This window comes from Taudactylus pleione, unplaced genomic scaffold (assembly GCF_031769625.1).
Source record: "Taudactylus pleione unplaced genomic scaffold, aTauple2 ptg000758l, whole genome shotgun sequence".
Taxonomy (NCBI): Eukaryota; Metazoa; Chordata; class Amphibia; order Anura; family Myobatrachidae; genus Taudactylus; species Taudactylus pleione.
In genome coordinates this window covers 6739931-6760632 of record NW_028285160.1, presented here as the reverse complement: position 1 = coordinate 6760632, position 20702 = coordinate 6739931, and the positions used below count along the sequence as shown (strand labels likewise).

Below are 20702 nucleotides of genomic sequence, written 5' to 3'. Positions count from 1 at the left end.
GTAATCCCCAATGTCAGTCCATCATTTGGGGGATGTCGGGCTGAATTCCCCAAATCTGACAATACTTGTCGCATGTTAGAGTTTCGTCGGCTCCTGTTTTCGATGATTTCTAATTGAATACGGGGAAAAGCGGGCATGCGTGCAAAACATTTTTGCATTGAAAAGCAGCGATGTAGGCGCAAAGTCCGGCATGCGAAAAGTACGGGACTGTTCTCCTGGAGATGAATATGCCTCTTAGAGTTAGTTTTGACTGCTTATGCATGTACATATGATGGATAGCTTTATTTTTACAGTGCAATTTAGAGTTGAGGTGGGACACATCTGTCCACACATTTAAATTAGGACCCCCCTACAGTGTCTGAGGCCCATGAACTCTGCACATTAAATTAGATTGACTTTAAGGGGTGAATTCAATTGTTACTCGCGCCCACATCTGGCGAGCAGAATCCTTCCAAAGTCAGGCATTTGGGCACCCAAGCTCCTCACGCCAAGTAGTTTGTATGAGTTTAGCTGCTTTACACAGCTAATCCCGGTGCATTCGGGTGCGACATGCGTGATAAGTAATAACGTAAGAACGTCTGAGACTCGCGCATTAGCAAAATTGAATATCACCTGTTGGGCACCCAAAAACTGTTGAATTCCCCTCTGTAAGGCTACAAGAGTATAGAAAGGTGATATAGAGACAAAAAGAATGACACACTATTGAATAATAATCTTATTGTATTAGTAGCTTCTAAAGGCCACACAAAATGTTACAAGAATGTCTTTATGTACCTATCTGCCTCATATTTGTGAGATGAAACATAGGGGGCGATTCAATTGTTAGCGCTGGCCGCTGTCAGTGCTGGGAGCTGGACAGAGCAATTCAATTGTTGCTCCATTCGGGCGTGAACTGGCGCCAGCATTTCTGCTCGACCCCTCCTGAAGAGATGAGCAGAAATGTGCGAAAAGTCAGTGGTTTGGGAGCAGTAACCAGGACTTTTAACAGGCTGAACCCGCTTTAATTGGGCACAATAAGCACGATAATTAATGGGTCCCCAAAAACAAATGAACATTGGGCGCCCATTAATTACCGTGTCTTAAAAAAAAAAAAACATTTGAATCTCCCTCATAGAGTTAATGGAGGGTTACTCTGCGTGGAAGGCTGGATTGTATGTGATTCATAGAGTTTTTTTGCCATCCATGTCCTGATCAGCACTATCCATAAATGAGTGAAGTAGTCCCCATTTCAGTCACTGCAAAGTAAATCGGGTGGAGTGCAGAAATTAAATACATGATAGAGGCATAGATGAGGTTTGTTTTTTGTTTCTTATTCAAATGTTTAATTCCAACCATGGGCATTATTAATTATACACAGAGAAATATACTTCACCATCTGTTTGAGTAAAAGGTCACCACATTCCCATTGAACTAAGAGATAATCACGTAAGAGAGGGAGTGTTGTTTGCAACTTAATAAGTTGGTCAACTTGGTAAATTGAGAAAAGACCCTGCAGATGAAGTCAGGCTAATTCATGCCGGGTACACACTAGACCATAGGTTCTCAAACTCGGTCTTCAGTACCCCAAACAGCGTATGTTTTCTAGGTCTCCTCGCAGAATCACAAGGGAAATAATTAGCTCCACCTGTGGATTTTAAATTGTGTCAGTGAGTAATGAATATACAGATGTGTCCACATACATCTATCCTCCATGTGTCGCGCCACACATAACGCAGGAGCTCCGTGTGCCTCGGTAGCGCCGAGCATCTTTCGCGCAACTTTTTACCTTCAAATGCGTCTTATTCACACAGTGATGTGAATAGCTAGCACAAGCATTAAATGATTAAAATGATGTGCAGTATGCCTATATTCTCTGTGCAGCTGTGGGTGTTACTGACATGTGAAATGCTACGTTACAGTGTCAGCGGCTGTAACACTGTAACGTAGCGTTCGCATGCAGATACCCCCGCAGACGCACACAGAACATATTAATCAGCAGAAGCTGCTCGTGCTAGCTATTTGCATCACTGTGTGAATAAGACATATTTGAAGGTAAAAAGTCACACGAAAGCCGCTTGTCGCTACCGAGTCACGCCACGGCATGTCGCGACTAGAAGGGCTGTTTAACGCATATGGAGGCTAGAAGTATGAGGACACATCTGTACCTGTGCATCTGTTAGGTGACCTGGAAAACGTGTACTGTGTGGGGTCCTGAGGACCGAGTTTGATAACCTCTGCACTAGACGATGTCTAGTGTGCCCGACATCTTCAGCGACTGGACCCGGTGGGGAGTCGGCATCGGCAAGTGCATACACACTTGCCGATGTAGGCAGCGACAGAGCGACAACAGGGAACATGCTGCATTTGGCAGCATGGCCCTTTGCTACCGACATTTCCTGTTGGACATGCATGTAGGTCCGATGGAGGATGGTGCTGACCGAGCGGTAGTGCGCATTGTCAGCAACATAGTGGGTACACACTAGATGATGTGCCCGATATGTCGCTCCAATCTGCCGGATTGGCATATCGTCTAGTGTGTACCCAGCATAAGGAAACAAGATAGCCTTGTTCATAGACTGAGAACACTGTAGCACCCTTGCCCCTGGACATTTCCAATTTATGTGCCAAGAGGTTTCATGGTTACCATTCAGAATGCCATATTGTTAAAGACAGAATAACTGCTCAACAAAAGGAATTAGTTCTGTTGTTTGTTTTTTCTCTCTTTTATTTTTATTTTTTTATCCTATACAGTAGTTCAGTGATTTTTCAATTCGAGGCACACTTCACAAGATATTAAAATTGCTAAGGCACACTATCCGGCGATGCAGCGTGCGTGACCAATGAAAAAACAGACATTTGCTTCCAAATAAAAAAAAAAACACACTACATTGGCCTCCTCAGTAATAACACACACTATAGTACAAAGTGCGCTGAGCTGACCGCCGCGGCACAGTGGTTGAAGAACGCTGCTATAGTTTATGCATTCATGTTTGCAACTGTTTATTGTGCGAAAATACAAATTGTTAAAATCTATTTTTCTTTTTTTTTTTTTGTCTTATGCACATTGCACTTCACACAGGAATTGCATACTTTGGTATGGGCAGCATTTATTCTCATTAATGCAGCAAAATGACAGATGAATTGTTTTATTTAAAACTGGATTTGGCTCAACATGCATTCAGACCTGTGCTTCTGGTGGGATGTAGTTATTATACCTAACATCAGGATGCCGGCTGCCGGAATCCCGAAACACGGACAGACCGGTGCTGGAATCCTATTAGTGGAGATGTCGACGCCGCAATCCCGACAGCCGGCATCCCGATCGTAAGCATAGCGGGCGCCGTTAGCTGGTAGCCGCGCGGCGGGGGTTAGGTTTAGGCACCCTGGCGGGGGTTAAGTTTAGGCACCCCGGCGGAGGATAGGTTTAGGCATACCGGCAGGGGGTTAGGGTTAGGCTGTGGGAGGGGGGAGGTTAGGGTTAGGCACCACTAGGTGGGGGGTTAGGGTTAGGCACCCTGGCGGGGGTTAGGGGTAGGCTGTGGGTGGGGGGAGATGGGGGGTTAGGCACGAAGGGGGGAGGGTTAGAATGCAGAAAACTAGGGTTAGAGGGTTAAGGGGAGAGGGTTAGGATACTTACCTAACCCCTGCCGGGATACCGAGCATCGGGATGCCGCTGTCAGTCTTTTGACAGCTGGCATCCCGACTGCCGGTATCCCATACCTAACCCCTTCTGGTTACCAGGGGATAAATACATTTTCCTTCATGTTGTTCAATTTCTTTTGCAGTGAACCCAAATATATTTTAAAAGAGATCTTGTGTTTTAAGACCTCAGATAGAAGAGAGCTGCGTTTGCTGAAGACCAGCTTGCCTTTGGTTTGGCCCCAGGCTTTTCAGGCCCTGGTATTCTTACTAGACTCTATTGTATGACATCCATTTGCCCCTCTACTTCAAATAGATGGACAGCCCTAAATATACTTGTTGAGAGGGAATAAAAAGTGCCTTATTTATAAATTGTCCTTTTGTTAGAGATTATCCTTTTTTTCTATTTTATTTACATGTACTCATTGTCTCTGCTTTTTTTCTCCTATGACCCTGTTCTTCCATACATGACATACTTTTGTTTTTTCGATTAGTGGGTGGAACGTAAATGTAATAAAACTCATCACGGTTAAACTAAAAACATAATGTGTTGCCACAACCTATGTTTTCCAAACAGTGCATGTAGCAACAGTCCAGATTCTGTCAATATTTCTCAATTTTTTTTGTAAAGCCCTGATCTTGTGTTTTTTTGCAGAACGTTTAGCTACTGAAACACACGTACTGATATTGTTAAAGGCGATTTATAAAATTATATGTGGACATAATTTATCAGCCAAATCCCTAAAAATGCTTGCATGTTTTATTTGTAATTGTTTTTCAGCAGTTAGCACTTTCAGCCTGTTTCAGCCTGGATTTGCTGTAGGAGCAGAGTGACTCTTGCCACAGTAATGGCCTTTAGCAACAGGGGGCAATGTGTATGGAAGTACAGCTCGTGGCTTAAAATCAGGGCACAGGTTTTGTAACCATTTGTTGGGGCACAGGCTGGATACAACGTGCTGGGTGCAGCATGTGATATGATGTGCAGGCTGCAGCATTATGTCTGTCCGTACCAGTGGTTGTCACTTAGACGTGTGGTAGCATAGCCAATACCACTTTCAGACATATGACCCGGGAATTTCCCAGCTCAGACTCGGGATTTTCACCTCTTCAAAATTCCAGGATTTTGCTCGAGACCCTGTTTCACACTACACCCGAGACCCAGGAAATTCCCAGGCCGACCCTTTTGGACATAAGCTGGGTTTTTTCAGTGTTTTTAACAGTTTTTTCATTTAAAGGGGACATTTGCTGGCCCACAATAATGGCGTTTCGTGCATACAGTGAAGCTCCTAGCAATGCAGTTTGCTCCCAAGTTATTCATCTGACTTTATTATATCGTCCAAACATGTGCATATCCAATCTGATCGCTGACCGATTGAATCTGTGCACAAAGTGGCCACAAAGAGGGATGGTGACACTGGAAAGGACACGTGAAGGAAAGGACTGACTGGATCACAAAAGAGGATGTTGCTGCTGGATGAAGATCATGGGGTTTATTTCACCAATGTAGACATTTTCAGCCCTATCTCCATATGTGGGCATGACTAAATTATCATCATTGCATGAATTCTGCAGAATGAGACTAATAAATCATTGCCCATGTAGAAAGCTGTTTTAATCTCAATAACATCAAATAATACTACTCGAAGACAATCATGAGAAGAGGACGTGTCAAGTGCAGGAGTCACACTTCTCTCTCCAGCATGTTATCAGCATGCATCAGGCAGTCCTGGCCGGCCAATCAGGAGCTTCTATGGGTGACCCAGGAGTAAAATCCTGGGTTGCACCATTCACACATAACTCTGGTTGCCTACCTGGCATGTAAATCCCAGGAAAAACCCTGGTCAACAGCAGGTGCGCCAACCTGGGTGCCTTTCAGACATAATCGAGACCTGAGCACAGGACAGAGGGTTGTTGTCCTATATCTGTCTGTTGTCCAGAGGGATCCGATGCATGGGCACCGTATGGAAAAATATATAGGGAGCTGGGTAGCTATGTTCCTATGTCACCAGGTGTTCCCCTGAAGAAGCCCATAAAGATTAATGAGCAGATAGTTGCTCCCACATGGTAGTAGTGAGAATAAGAGGGGTACCCTAATCAGGACTAAAGGTTGGGAGAATTCCCACATAAGGATGTATTGCTGCAGGAAGGAAGTATAAGTTATGAAGCTCTAAGGGCAAAGTTAGATGGGGTTGGGGCAGGCAGAAAAGGCCCTAAGCGTTGGGGAGACAGTGAAAGGCTGTCTTTACATGTAAGCAAAACCCCTTTGAGAAGCATCACTGAAGGATGATCAATGGTCATTTACACACTGTGGGGGCTTTTTTTTAAGACGCCCGACAGAGCGATTCAATTGTTGCTCTGTCATTGCACGATAGCTGGGCTGTGACTTTATCCACACAGGAATTGGTTTTACACCTGCGCAAAGTCGCAGATAAAGCACAGCAGACCTTTGCGTGAGAAAAACCCGCTGACGCTACATTGCGGCACTTGGTGTACAGATTCAGTCTCATTAGCACACAAATGTAAAAATGTTGCACAGCAGATTGATCAGTGTTAAACTAGCAATTAAGTTTTGTCACTTTCAGTTGTTTTCTTTGTGCGAGTAGAACGCACATCTTGATTGAAAAAGACGCTTGGTGTGGCCGAATCACCCAGGACCTTGTGCCGAGAGGAGCTGTCTGGCATGACTGAAACAACAATGTATGAGGACACATCTGTACGTGGAGAGTGTCTGTTACGAGCTGCCATGTACAGAAGAAGGACAGCTGAGATGTGTGTCTGCTTATATGATTGCTATCATCTATCTTTATTCAGGGACACAGAGGAATTACACAGGTCATATATGTGGCTGATTATTACCAGGTGAAATGCAGACTTGGAGTCAGCCAGCCACAAAAACTGTGTAATTCATGTGTCCCTGATTAAATGGATCTTATTGCACTAGCTGGGCACCCCCTTTACTAGTAAAGTCTGCTGAGAGGACAATATCTTATTGTTCAGGAGAGTGCACTGAAATGAATATATTACAATTGTATTTGATGCAGAGGTTGAATAAGGAGGTGTATATGTGTGTGTTTGTGTGTGTGTGTGTATATATATGTATATGTGTGTGTGTGTGTGTGTGTATGTATATATATTCTAAAATATATTATGTGTATATATATTTTAACCATGTGTATCCCTGTATGAGCTGGAGTAGTTATTGGAGATGTATATATTATTTTTTACATTTTGTTACAAAGTAATGACCTGGAGAAGTCTGTATATAAGAAGAATGTATGTTTGCTATAAAAATGGTCTGGCGCCCAACATACTGTATTATCTATCATTGCATAATCATTTCACATCACCTGTGGCCGCACCTGTAAAAGACTCATGGTAAAGCTGCATGTGCTTGGACACATTCTTAGTAATAATACAGCTAACTGTGAATGTATATAATCCTGCCCTCCTCACACTGAACTCTGGCCTCAGTCCTCCCTCCTCATCTCTTCCCAGTTCATCTCCCAGATTACCCCCCACCTCTCCTAGACTGTGAGCTCTCACTAGCAGAACCCTCCGCCATGCACTATTCTTGTATCTCACAGTAGTCAACTCTGATCCTTTCAGTCCAGCATCCAAGGGCACTACGCCATTGAGAGCTACTGTTTATAATGATCATTCACTAATGCTGGGCATACACGGCCGGAGAAAATGCCTGTCAGACCGACAGACATTTTATCTGTCAGGCCTTATCAGTGTATCAGCCCAGACATCTGCGCTCCGCCCCCGGGGGAGGAGACATTTCCCTGTTCCTTCCATGGGAAGGACATGTCTGTCTGTTGGCCGTGGCTGGGCGTAAACTGTCAGATGCGGCCGACATTTTAACTCACAAATATCGCATCGGACGGGCATGTTGGTCGATCCGGCATGCCTGACCAAGCGATATTTAACCCTCGATCGCACACATGCTACAATTATCGGGATGATCCGCGGATATCGGGCGGATCGCCCCAATAATTGTAGCATGTATGCCCAGCTTTAGTTGTATAATTCTCACTGTTTGTTTGTTTTTTTTGTCCCTGTGCTGACTGTTTATCTATTGTATTGTTTGTTTATGCAATATTTCCTGTAAAAGATAATCTTACACAGAGATAGACACACACATATGAAATATCCAGGTATCTATCTTGCTCATTGATTGTTTAAAGAAAGTTGAAAACGTGGTTTAGTTTGATGTGCAAAAGATTTTTAAATCAGTCATTTATATATTGTATGATTTCTTCTGTTGTAGGCACTCAACGGGTTTGTGTTGGTGATTGCTGCTGACGGCCTTGTGTTCTTTGCTTCATCCACCATTCAGGATTATCTGGGGTTTCAGCAGGTATGCATTATTTTCAGTGTGTTTAACATTTCTATTTATACTGGATGAAAGTAAATGTCTGTATTAATGTCTTGATTAATCATCATTTTGCTAATGAAGACATAGACTTTGCACAACTCTCAGCACAGCTGTTAAAAATGACCAGTTTTTGCAAACATCTATGCGGTCGGTCGGGTCACATTATAGATAACATCGGCTATAAACCAGTCAGACTGCGAAAGTGTTTCCATTACAGAAAAGGGAGTTTTGGTCTGACCATTACATTTCGCACTGCACTGTGTCTACACTTGTACTGACAGGGTTAAAGAATGATTGATTGGCGCCCTTTATCCCTACTGCAGCAAAGTCCAAGCTTTGCAAAAGTTGCGTGTGAAGTTCTAATTAAGTACTATGACTTTGATTGCTTTGGTATTTCCTTAGTATTAGCTGGCACAGATGATGCTTTCACGGGCCAAGTAAAATAGTTTTTTTCTTTTTTTGGGGGGTTTTGTTTCTATTCTATTAGATGGCGTCAGTAGAACAAATGGGATTGAAATATTATACTGTATGCAAAATAATGAGTCCAGTTGCAGATCCCAGCTCAGTGTACATAGTTTTAAAGCAGCAATCTCAGTCTGTTGCTTGGACAGCTGTGAACAGTATTCAAAATTCAAAATTACTGCTTGGGAAATACTAAAATAATGAAACTTGTTTTCATTTTTTATTATTTGGAAGGCCAGTTCTTTCTTATAAAGTATAGTTTAAAAGAAACATGACCTGTTCATGAACTTAATATTTAAAGTAGAACTCATTATTTGCTGTTTGTACAAGGAACAATTGGTGTAAAACGCAAGTAAAACAAGCGCTGGAATGTCAATGACTTTGAGTTGTAACAGTACTTCTGTAACGTAAGCATGCATTCAGGATATTGGATAAACCCCTACAAGTGCTAGCAAAGCCAGCTTCATCTGTTTAGCCATATTTTGCATCACTTCCAGTCTCCAACTAGAATAGCATTGCAACATATTTTCAGGGGGAAACAAAACAATTTGTTAGGCCTAACCATCCTATTGTACTGATGCATTTCCTCTTTACTGACATTGTATATATTGGCATCCACTCCAGAATAATTAAAAAGGTTATGGAGAATTTTCTTAAAGTTACTCCTGCATGACAAACGTTACATAGGCAAGCTGCTGCTGTTTTTGACAACAAATTTAACAGTATGTATATAGCAGATAACAGGCGGCACTCCAGGTCTTTGCAAATAATTTCAAACTGTATTAAAACATGTCACAGCGACCACAAATTGTGACCTATATTGGAGATTGAGTGCCGGAATTGGATCCTTATGCTGAACAAGTGAAACTCTGCAATCTGTGATAATTGTCCACTTCTGGTAATAAATCAGCCTTAATATTTTTTAAGAATTTGTGGTAGCTGTGACATTTTTAATACAGCTTGAAATTATTTGCAAAGAGCTGAAGTGCCGCTTGTTATACATACATATATATTATATATATATATATATATATATATATATATATATATATATATATATAATGTATGCATATGTAGAAATGCATATAGTATATAATTTTTTTTTTTTTTTAATCCAATGAATGGTTAAGGGAATTCTCCTATTTATATACAATTAGGCTCCTACCTCTCCAAGGTTCATTTAGAAGTCTGTTTATTCATGACAATTTTATGCCCCCTCCCGCCCCTGTGCATCCTTTTAGGCTGACCGGCGGCTCCTTAGTTTGCACATTAAGAAAAAAATCTTAAAATTCGGACTCTGCATCCGGGCAGGATAGTAGCTGTTTGCGGGACCCCAATTAATTAACCCTGTTCTACACTATATAGTTTGTGTGTTGTGTGCACTGAGAGCCACCTGCCAGGATCACTGTTTCATTATCCAAGTGAAAATTGCTGCTGTCTATTGGTACATCATAGCGATGGTGCATTGCACAATTGTGTTATTTTGCTCCATGCTGACCATGGTAGATACAGCAGCTGATAGGATTAGGGCCTGGCGCAGTGCAACTTCACATAACCAGCGGCCAGGCTGTTACACCGGGGTGTTTCATCCCTGACCGTTTAAAATTAAAATCTAACAAACCGTAGCATAAATGAAGAAGCCATTTGCTTTTCTAACCTGTAATGTTTGCTTTTGCTAGAAGTTCAGACAGTGACTTGTAATAACTGCTGCTTGGAGATTGTAGTGATTATCTCTTTGAAAGAAATTCCAAACTGGTCATCAAACAGAAATCAAAATATTTCCTAATCTAGGCTTTTAACCGGATTAATCAGATGAGTCTAATTGTTATCATGAACTGCTATTTCTGTTTTTACATTGAAGTTTTGAGTTTGCACTAAGCCAAGACCTGGCTGCTTCTAATAAAGTTTTATATACAAATATTAGTACACTGTAAATAAAACACCAAATAAAAGTTCATAGTGAATTCACGTCTCAAATAACAATGCTCTGTCGCACATGTTTTTTTATGGAAAAATACCTAAAGTCTATGCCCATAAATGCACAGCATTAGTATCCTGCTCCTCTTCATAGACTAACTGTGTCCCATGCTTTACTTTAATTTACGTAATAATCAGACAAAATGTATATATCCATCAAGCACAGATCTGAAAATTTTCCGTTGTGGATCCAGGCAAAGCAAAGTTCTTTCTATGAACATTTTCAAGGAAGATTCTTAACGTATACATAAACTAATGCTGGCCATACACCACACAATATACACAATTAAAGGAGACGAACTGACCAACATGGGGGTAACAGGCTCAGCGATGTTAACTATTTTCTGTTCTTCCAGACTTTGAATGATGTATGAGCATGATGTAGCGTACACAGAATTAAATCACCAGGACCACAGTCTAGGCCAGTGATTTTCAACCTTTTTCAACTCTAGGCACACTACAGAAGATTTTAAAATTGCCAAGGCACACCATCCAGCGATACGACGGGCGCAACCTATGAAAAAACATATATATTGGCTCCCACATATAAAAAGAACACCCATTGGCCTCCACAGGAATAATACACACTACATTGGCCTCCACAGGAATAAAACGCACTACATTGGCCTCCACAGGAATAAAACGCACTGCATTGGCCTCCACAGGAATAAAATGCACTACATTGCCTCCACAGGAATAAAACACACTACATTGTCCTCCACAGGAATAAAACACACTACATTGTCCTCCACAGGAATAAAACACACTACATTGTCCTCCACAGGAATAAAACACACTACATTGGCCTCCACAGGAATAAAACACACTACATTTGCCTCCACAGGAATAAAACACACTACATTGGCCTCCACAGGAATAAAACACACTACATTGGCCTCCACAGGAATAAAACACACTACATTGGCCTCCACGGGAATAAAACACACTACATTGGCCTCCACGGGAATAAAACACACTACATTGGCCTCCACAGGAATAAAACACGCTACATTGGCCTCCACAGGAATAAAACACACTACATTGGCCTCCACAGTAAAAAAATAACACTGGTTGGCTCCCACAGAAACAAAAAACAAACACATTGCTCCCCACAAAAAAAATAAAAAAAATATTGCTCCTCACAGATAGAAAATCATTGGCTGGCCCCCACATTTAAAATATCAACCACCAAACACCTGTCCCTCATACAGTGTAGAGTTGGCAGCATCGTGCTAGCAGTCAGTCAGTTACTCGGGAGAGAGAGCAGACTGGCTGCGAGCTGGTTGGCTTGCTCAGCGGCAGCCCGGGCTGTACTATATGTATTCACAACCGCCCGCGGCACAGTGGATGAGATCCACTGGTCTTAGGCGGTCAGACATGTTTTGAATATCAGATGAAAACTTCAGATCAAACTTTCTTTTTTTTTTTTTTTTTCAACTTTTTTTTATTGAGCAAATCGCATGAAAATATTACATTCCAACATTCAAAAATAAGTTACAGCACATAATATGCTTTTATAATAGGAACTGTAATGTTTCAGAACAATAATATAATAATACATTTTCTCAGTATATGAAAATAGAGAATATAGAAGCAAGAAAAATATCTTGCAGCAACGGTGTGGCAACCCGTTTAAAAGTAGAAAAAAGATAAAGGGGAAAAAAAAAAAAACCTTAAGAAAAACAGGGGAGAATAAGAGGAGAAATGGATGTGTGGACTCTATGTAGGATAACTCTTTCAATCTAAATATAATAGAAAAAAATAAAGGAAAATTATAATTGTTGAATGGAGAGGAAATGTTTTGGTATGTCAGCCAAGGCGACCATATTTTATTAAAGGATTTTGATGTATTACGTAATAAAGCGGTCATGTATTCCATCTTGTATATATACCAGATATGTGATAATATTGCCTGCATTGGAGAAGGATGAGGGTTTTTCCAATCCGCTGCAATTTGGCAGGTCATAGCAGATACTATATGTCGGAATACCTTATTCTGATATCGGGATAAGGAGGGTAGATTTAAGGGAAGTAGAAAATGCTGAGGATCAGAGGTAATCGTGATCTCGAAGAGGCGTGAGAGGAGATCCGACAACCTCCTGCCATATACTGGCTAGTTTGGGACAAGTCCACCAGATGTGCAAAAAATTGCCCTCGCCACCACAACCCCTCCAACATCTATCCGAAGCGTCGGGAAACATTACTTGTAGCCGCGATGGTACATAATACCATCGATATAGCAATTTATAAATATTTTCCTTGATTTTGACGCAAATAGAACTGGCGGCAGCGTTGTCCCAAATCTCCGTCCAATCCTCAGCATCTATAGAGTGCCCCAAATCTCGTTCCCAAGCCAATTCATGAGAATCCCGATTGGAGCTAGTGGAGGGTCGTCTCCAACATATAGACTCAAAAGAACAACCTAGCCCTCTCTTAGGGCACTAGCTCACTTCTTGAACCCTCTCTATCAATGGTGCAGCTAGTCTGCCAATAACGGTCCTGATGGCCTTCCCTGTATCATACAGATATAGGCCCTGGCTTCCTCAGCCTGCAGCTTACTGCTCCAATGTCACACAGTCCGAGAGTTTGTGGTCCCCCCTTGCCTCCTGCAAGGTCCAGACACAGGTCCCCAGGCCCCCAATGGCTCGCTCAGCTTCACTGGGCTCTCTGGCTGCCACAATCACACATAGATGGTTTCCCACAGCTGCCTTGACTGGTCTGCCTTCTCATCAGCCCACACCTGAGCTCTATCCACAAGGCAGCTATTAGGCATCTTTCCACAATGCTTTTCTAGTCTGTGTGGGCGGAGCTCCCTTGCCCCACACAGAATCTGCTGCTTACCAGTGCCACCTCTGGTGATACTGCCACAGTACATATACTGAACAATAATCGTTCAGAGCTGTAGTGCATTGACTAGTTTATCGTTCAGTGTATGTCCGACTTACAGTAGGTGGTCATGAATGTGTATACAGATGTGTCCTCATACATCTTTGCTGCAGTCGCGCCAAATAGCCCCACTTGGCACGCCATATTCTGTGCGACTGCTAGTGCCAGGTGTCTTTTTCAAACAAAAATTAATCTTAGTCGCAATATGATGGGATTAGGGCGCACCAGGATGCTGCTGATTAATTTGATATGTGAAGCTTGTATATCTGTGTGCGAATGAGTTCACAAATTTAGTGTCACAATTCAAATATATATATATATATATATATATATATACACATACACACAAAACAATACTAGAGGGCGCAAATACAAATACTGATATTCCTTTATGGTATATCATGGTTGATACTAAAATGTAGAATCCTGAGACAAGTTCTTTTAAAGGCAAATGTTCATATCCGGATATAGCGTATTCCAATATGATTGATAGTCGATTTCCTAGACTCCAAAGAGCTTCTAGAAAAGACCCGCTCACCAAAAATCACCAAGAAATCGCCCAAAGGCCCACCATTAGATGTTGTAAACAATATATTTATTTAAAAGTTTTTGTCATTTGAACATAAAATTTTTTAAAAGCTTCCTTACATGATAAATGTTTGCATTAACACAGCAAGGGAAGATGGCAATTGATATCCTGTTGTCTCCCCTTTGTAGGGTGAAGTTTCAAAAACACAGGTATTAACCCTTCTGGTTATGTTGTTTACAACATCTAATGGTGGGCCTTTGGGCCATTTCTTGGTGATTTTTGGTGAGCGGGTCTTTTCTAGAAGCTCTTTGGAGTCTATGAAATCGACTATCAATCATATTGGAATACGCTATATCCGGATATGAACATTTGCCTTTAAAAGAACTTGTCTCTGGATTCCCCATTTGCTATCAACCATCATATACCATAAAGGAATATCAGTATTTGTATTTGCGGCCTCTAGTATTGCTTTGTGTATTTTGATTTGTTTGTTCCCACTAACGGGTTCAACTCGAGGAGCAGCATTTATTTTCACATCATAAGCGCAAAAAACAAGGGCATTGCTTTTTCCATATATACATATATATATATATATTTATTAATCTAGTTTGGCACTAGACTGACATTTTTTTTTTTTCTGTTCTTTTTTTTTTTGCACCTTCAAATAACAGTCTGATGTCATTCACCAAAGTGTGTTTGAGCTGATTCATACAGAAGATCGACCTGAATTTCAGAGTCAGCTACATTGGGCGCTGGACCCTGCTCAGCCAGACACTCAGAGGTCTCCAGGTACAGTATTCACTTACCTTTTGAGTGGTTGTCATGTATTGTGGTTTTATTTATAGTGTGTTGTATTCACTGTTCAACTCCTGCTCATCCATCATCTTTTTTTTTTTTCTTTTTTTTTTACGTGAGTAGGAATAAAACATACAGCCATGGCCAAAAGTTTTGAGACTGACACAAGTATTGGTTTTCACAAAGTTTGCTGCTTCAGTGTTTATAGACCTTTTTGTCAGATGTTACTATGGTGTACTGAAGTAAAATTACAAGCATTTCATAAGTGTCAAAGGCTTTTATTGACAATTACATTAAGTTTATGCAGAGTCACTATTTGCAGTGTTGACCCTTCTTTTTCAAGACCTCTGCAATTCGCCCTGGCATGCTGTCAATCAACTTCTGGGCCACATACTGATAGCCGCCCATTCTTGCCTAATCAATGCTTGGAGTTTGTCAGAATTTGTGGGTTTTTGTTTGTCCACCCAACTCTTGAGGATTGACCACAAGTTCTCAGTGGGATTAAGGTCTGGCGAGTTTCCTGGCCATGGACCCAAAATTTGGATGTTTTGTTCCCCGAGCCACTTAGTTATCTCTTTTGCCTTATGGCAAGGTGCTCCATCATGCTGGAAAAGGCATTGTTCGTCACCAAACTTATTGGATGGTTGGGAAAAGTTGCTCTTGGAGGATGTTTTGGTACCATTCTTTATTCATGGCTGTGTTCTTAGGCAAAATTGTGAGTGATCCCACTCCCTTGACTGAAAAGCAACCCCACACATGAATGGTCTCAAGATGTTTTACTGTTGTCATGACACAAGACGAAGACTTTTGGAGGATGGCCTGGCGTCGAGAAGGGCAGCAAAGAAGCCACTTCTCTCCAGGAAAAACATTGGACTGCTGAGGATTGGGGTAGTTATTTTCTCTGTGAATCCCCTTTCAGATTGTTTGGGGCATTTGGAAAAACACTTGTCCAGAGAAGGAAAAGTGAGCGCTACCATCAGTCATGTATCATGCCAACAGTAAAGCATTCATAGACCATTCATGTGTGGGGTTTCTTCTCAGCCAAGGGAGTGGGCTCACTCACAAGTTTGCCTAAGAACACAGCCATGGTAAAAGAATGGTACCAAAACATCCTCCAAGAGCAACTTCTCCCAACCATCCAAGAACAGTTTGGTGATGAACAATGCCTTTTCCAGCATGATGGAGCACCTTGCTATAAGGCAAAAGAGATAACGAAGTGGCTCGGGGAACAAAACATCGAAATTTTGGGTCCATGGCCAGGAAACTCCCCAGACCTTAATCCCATTGAGAACTTGTAGTCAATCCTCAAGAGGCGGGTGGACAAACACAAACCCACAAATCCTGACAATCTCCAAGCACTGATTAGGCAAGAATAGGGCGGCCATCAGTCAGTATGTGGCCCAGAAGTTGATTGACCGCATGCCAGGGCGAATTGCAGAGGTCTTGAAAAAGAAGGGTCAACACTGCAAATATTGACTCTTTGCATAAACTTAATGTAATTGTCAATAAAAGTCTTTGACACTTATGAAGTGCTTGTAATTTTACTTCAGTATACCATAGTAACATCTGACAAAAAGATCTAAAAACACTGAAGCAGAAAACGTTGTGAAAACCAATACTTGTGTCAGTCTCAAAACTTTTGGTCATGGCTGTATATTCCAGAGAATCCTCATAGCTATTGGCTGGGCCAGTGGTTTCCAAACTCTACCATTACAGTCCACGTTTTAAGGATAGCCATGCTAGAGATCAGGTGACTCAATTAGTACTTCAATCAATTTGATTTAACCATCTAGACTCGAGCACTGAGTGCCATCAATTTGGGTGGCACCTAAAACAGAGAGAGAGAGCAAAAAAAAAGATTATACTCAAATTATTAGTCTATTTTCATTGAGTTAGGCTTCACAATGTTTGTCATCTGTGTACTAGTTGTATGGCAAAGTCTGAAAGGTGGGTAATTACATGCAGCCACTCCCTGCATTTAATCTCTTAATTATTTAATTTGATGTTTGCATAGAATGAGCTCATGGGTAGTTAAAATATAGCTCTGTGTTTACCTTTCTTCTTATGCCTTCAGTCTGTATCTTATGTTTGCCATTGTGAATGATTATGGAAGTGTGAAAAAGTTCCAGCTAGCTAGTCTAGAGTTAAAGCATGTCATGCGGCTTTGAAAAATCTAGCGTTCTCAATACAGCCTACTGAAAGGCCTGATTGCAGTGTTCACTTCTTATCGCAATTCCTCCCGGCGATCGGACACGGGAGTTTGTGGTAAAATAGGCAAACACACGTGTTGTTGGTGAGAAAAATAAGCTATAAAAATCTTGTCCTCTCTTTGTGTCTTCAGCGTTATCTGAATTTGTGGTTTGCGTAGCAGGTGCTCCTGTCGCTCTGATCTTGTGCCCATTTAGAGCCAATGTGCTGAAAGCTGTAAGTCTGATGTCATGTACATGGGATGAAATGGTCACGCTCCTTAATATTCATAGCTGCTCTGAAGATTGGAATACAGACATGTGTAAATATGACAATTGAAGAAACTATACAAATATAACACAGTAAAAGTAAACTACTTGTCTGTCCAGATATGTTTACCAAAACACATTCAAGTTAGTTATGTAATGAATATGATTCAAAAGTGCAGACTATCAGCTTTTATTTGAGGGTATTCACATCCAAATTTGAGTAAGAGTTTAGGAATTACAGCTGCTTAATATGTAGCCCCCTCTTTTTCAAGGGCCTAAAAGTAATGCGACAATTGACTCAAAACCTGTTTCCTGGACAAGTGTGGTCTATTCCTCTGTAATTTCTTTATCAATGAAGCAGGCAAAAGGTCTGGAGTCGATTCCAAGTGTGGCATTTACATTTGGAAGCTGTTGCTGTGTACCCACAATATGCAGTCAAAGGAGCTCTCAATGCAAGTGACAACGGCCATCCTTAGGCTGCAAAAACAAAAAAATCCATCAGAGAGATAGCGGGAACCTTAGGAGCGGCCTATTCATTGATGAGCTTAGCAACACAATAAGGCCTTAGAGGTCCATGGAGGACAATAGTGGTGGATGATTGCAATATCCTTTCCACGTTAAAGAAAAACCTCTTCACAACATCCAGCGAAGTGATAAATAGTCTCCAGGATGTAGGCATATAATTTTCCAAGTCTACCATAAAGAGAATATTTCACAAGAGCAAATACGGAGGGATCACTACTAGGTGCAAACCAGTCATAAGCCTCAACAATAGAAGTGCCAGAAAACATCTGTGCCAAAAGAACATCATTCTTTTGACTGATGAAATGAAGATCAACCTGTACTAGAATGATGGGAAGCAGAAAGTATGGAGAAGGCTTGGAATGGCTCATTATCTGAAGTATACCACATCATCTGTTTAACACGGAGGAGCAGTGTGATGGCATGGGGATGTATGGCTTCCAATGGCACTGGGCGGCTAGTGTAGTGTTCCCGCTAGGCTATTTTAGTGTTGCGCCGCTCCCTGGCTGATTTCAAAAGGGCAGAATGCTTTCTGCCCTTATGGGTGGTGCCCCGGTAAAACAATGTATTGGATGCCGTCCCCACCCACGTGTGGGAAAAATAGCGGTGAAGCGAACACTGGCATCTATTCACAGAGACAGGAGAACTTGGGGGCAGCCCGGCATGTAAATAAATGCTGGGCATGCCCCAAGAGTGAAGACACGCCCCCTTTCTCGTGTTCATGCCCCCTTTTTGGATGCACGCATCCCCGAAGGCTTGCGCAGAAGTGCCCATTTCTAGTGCCAGACCTAGACTGAACACTATAGCGTCTATTGAAGATGTAACAGAAGCAGCTGGATAAATTCTGAAGTGTATAGGAATAGAATGTCTGCTCAGATTCAGCAAAGTTGATTGAACAGCGCTTCACAGGACTGACAATGACCCAAAATTATACTGCAATACAACACAGGAGATTTTTATGGCAAAGAAATGAAATATTCTGCAATGGACGAGTCAATCACCTGATCTTAACACGATTGAGCATGTATTTCATTTGCTGAAGACAAAACTAAGGGCAGAAACAAACAACAACTGTAGACATCTGCAGTAAAGGCCTGGCAAATCATAACACTGGAGGAAACCCAGCGTTTGAAGTCTGAGCCGTGGACATCAGCAGGCAGTCATTGCATGCAAAGGATTCTAGACAAAAATTCTAGATTAAAAATGAACATTTTATTTATGATTGTTAATTTATCCAATTACATTTGATCCCCTGAAAATAGGGGACTGTGTATAAAATGATTGCAATTCCTAAACGTTTCATACAATATTTTTGTTCATCCCCTTGAATTTAAAGCTGAAATTTCGCACTGCAATTGCATCTCCATTGTGTAAATTCAAATCCATTGTGGTGGCATACAGAGCCAAAATTATGATAATTGTGTCAATGTCCAAATATACTGTATATGTACCTAACTGTGTACATGTAATAGATATACCACTTTTGGGCGTGTGGTCGTTCTCTGATATATACGTATGAGACCAAAAGATGAGTGTGTTTCACCACCCAAGCTTTTTGGGAAGTAGCAGGAAGTAGTTCGGGACCGTGGTCACCTGAGTGATGGAGAGGTGAGCGGATGTGGGGAAATAATGAATGGTCATGTGTTTTAGTGTGTCCAGTCATGTTAGTGGGATATATGTCATTTTAACACATGCACATAATTTATTTGTTACCTGTTTTTTTATATAGTACACACATTCCGCAGGGCTTAATATACATATAGAGAAATACCAGTTTCTCTGTATTAACAATATACTGTTAAAATAAGACCTCAACTCCAGGACACACAAAATGACATGAACCTTATCTCTTTTTAACCTACATATGTCCCTCTCTTCTCCGAAAGTATCCCTACTTCGGGTCTGGTGTATGCACTAATCCCAAACAGTGCCTCCCTGGCATATTAATTTTGTGTCATACACCCTATATATTTTTTCTGTGCTTTCATTCGATTTGTTTTGGTTTGTTTACTTTGTATATTAGCTGCTTTATTATGATAAAGTGCAACAAAGACCACTGAAATGGACCTAGGAGTCAGTTCAAATTGGGTAGGGGGTTTACTAGTAAGCATTTTAGCATTCCCCGATTGCCATCGGAAATGTGGGAAGATGTGACGTGTTTGTGTGTCTAAAGGGAATCACTCACCCTTACCATGTATTTCTCTTACTGATCACATGCGGCAGTATTCTGCCTTCCCTCTTTCTTTATGTGTAATTGTTTTGGTGCCATGTAAACTTTTATCAGTACATGTTTGGGATCCGCGTTCTGTTTGTCACTGATTAAACAGATTACAGGCTTTAATGCTACTTGTAGATATACCAGTTTGGAATTTAGTGTGCATTAAGCTGGATAAATATTTTTATTGGGTAGCTCTTGCGTACAGTTACTGAATGACTGATAATTGTGCGGTGAGCTTGTTTAGGCATTTTTGGTCTTGAAAAATATAAATTGGACAATAAACTTTACACTACAATGTTAATCTCTCTTTATTCTATGTAAATCAAGAGAAAGAAGATGATGATGAATCTACTAAATATTTTGTTACAAAACGTATCCATGAGTTATCCATTTACTAACAAAAACATTTGAAATGGTAAAATCTTCTCTTTGCTATAGAAGCCATATGTATAGATTATTTTAAGTAACGCTGCAGATGTGTCCTCACTCACCTTGTGATTTTGCACCATATGGCACAAATTAGATGCTCTGCCATGGGTAGCGATTCGTTCTTCTTTCTAAATTTTGTATCTTATTCGCATCGTGGCTGAATACAAAGTTATTCACAGTTTACGAGGGACACTAGATTAGTACTTCTGTCACAAAGCAATTGGTATAAAAGTCACCGATTAAGCAACATGATATTTGGTGTAAGGTCTGGTGCTGTCACTCGTAGCAGAACTTATCTATTGCCTTTTTTCCCAGATGTGCAATTTAGTCGCTCACAGAAGTGCATGAAATGCCAGCGCCAGTATTCGGGGTACCCGTGCATTGTACTTATGTCGCATTAGCAATGCAAGTAAGATACAGAGTTTGAGAAAA

General features: G+C 41.2%; 1 protein-coding gene across 1 annotated transcript in view; it reads left to right on the top strand.

Annotated features, from left to right (window-relative positions):
• AHR (aryl hydrocarbon receptor) overlaps nt 1–20702 on the top strand; it is a 140218-nt gene that overhangs the window by 100107 nt on the left and 19409 nt on the right. The window contains exons 4-5 of the mRNA XM_088457389.1: nt 7889–7978; nt 14522–14639. Of these exons, the coding sequence (XP_088313515.1) occupies nt 7889–7978; nt 14522–14639 (208 nt within the window). The remainder of the gene's footprint in view (nt 1–7888; nt 7979–14521; nt 14640–20702) is intronic.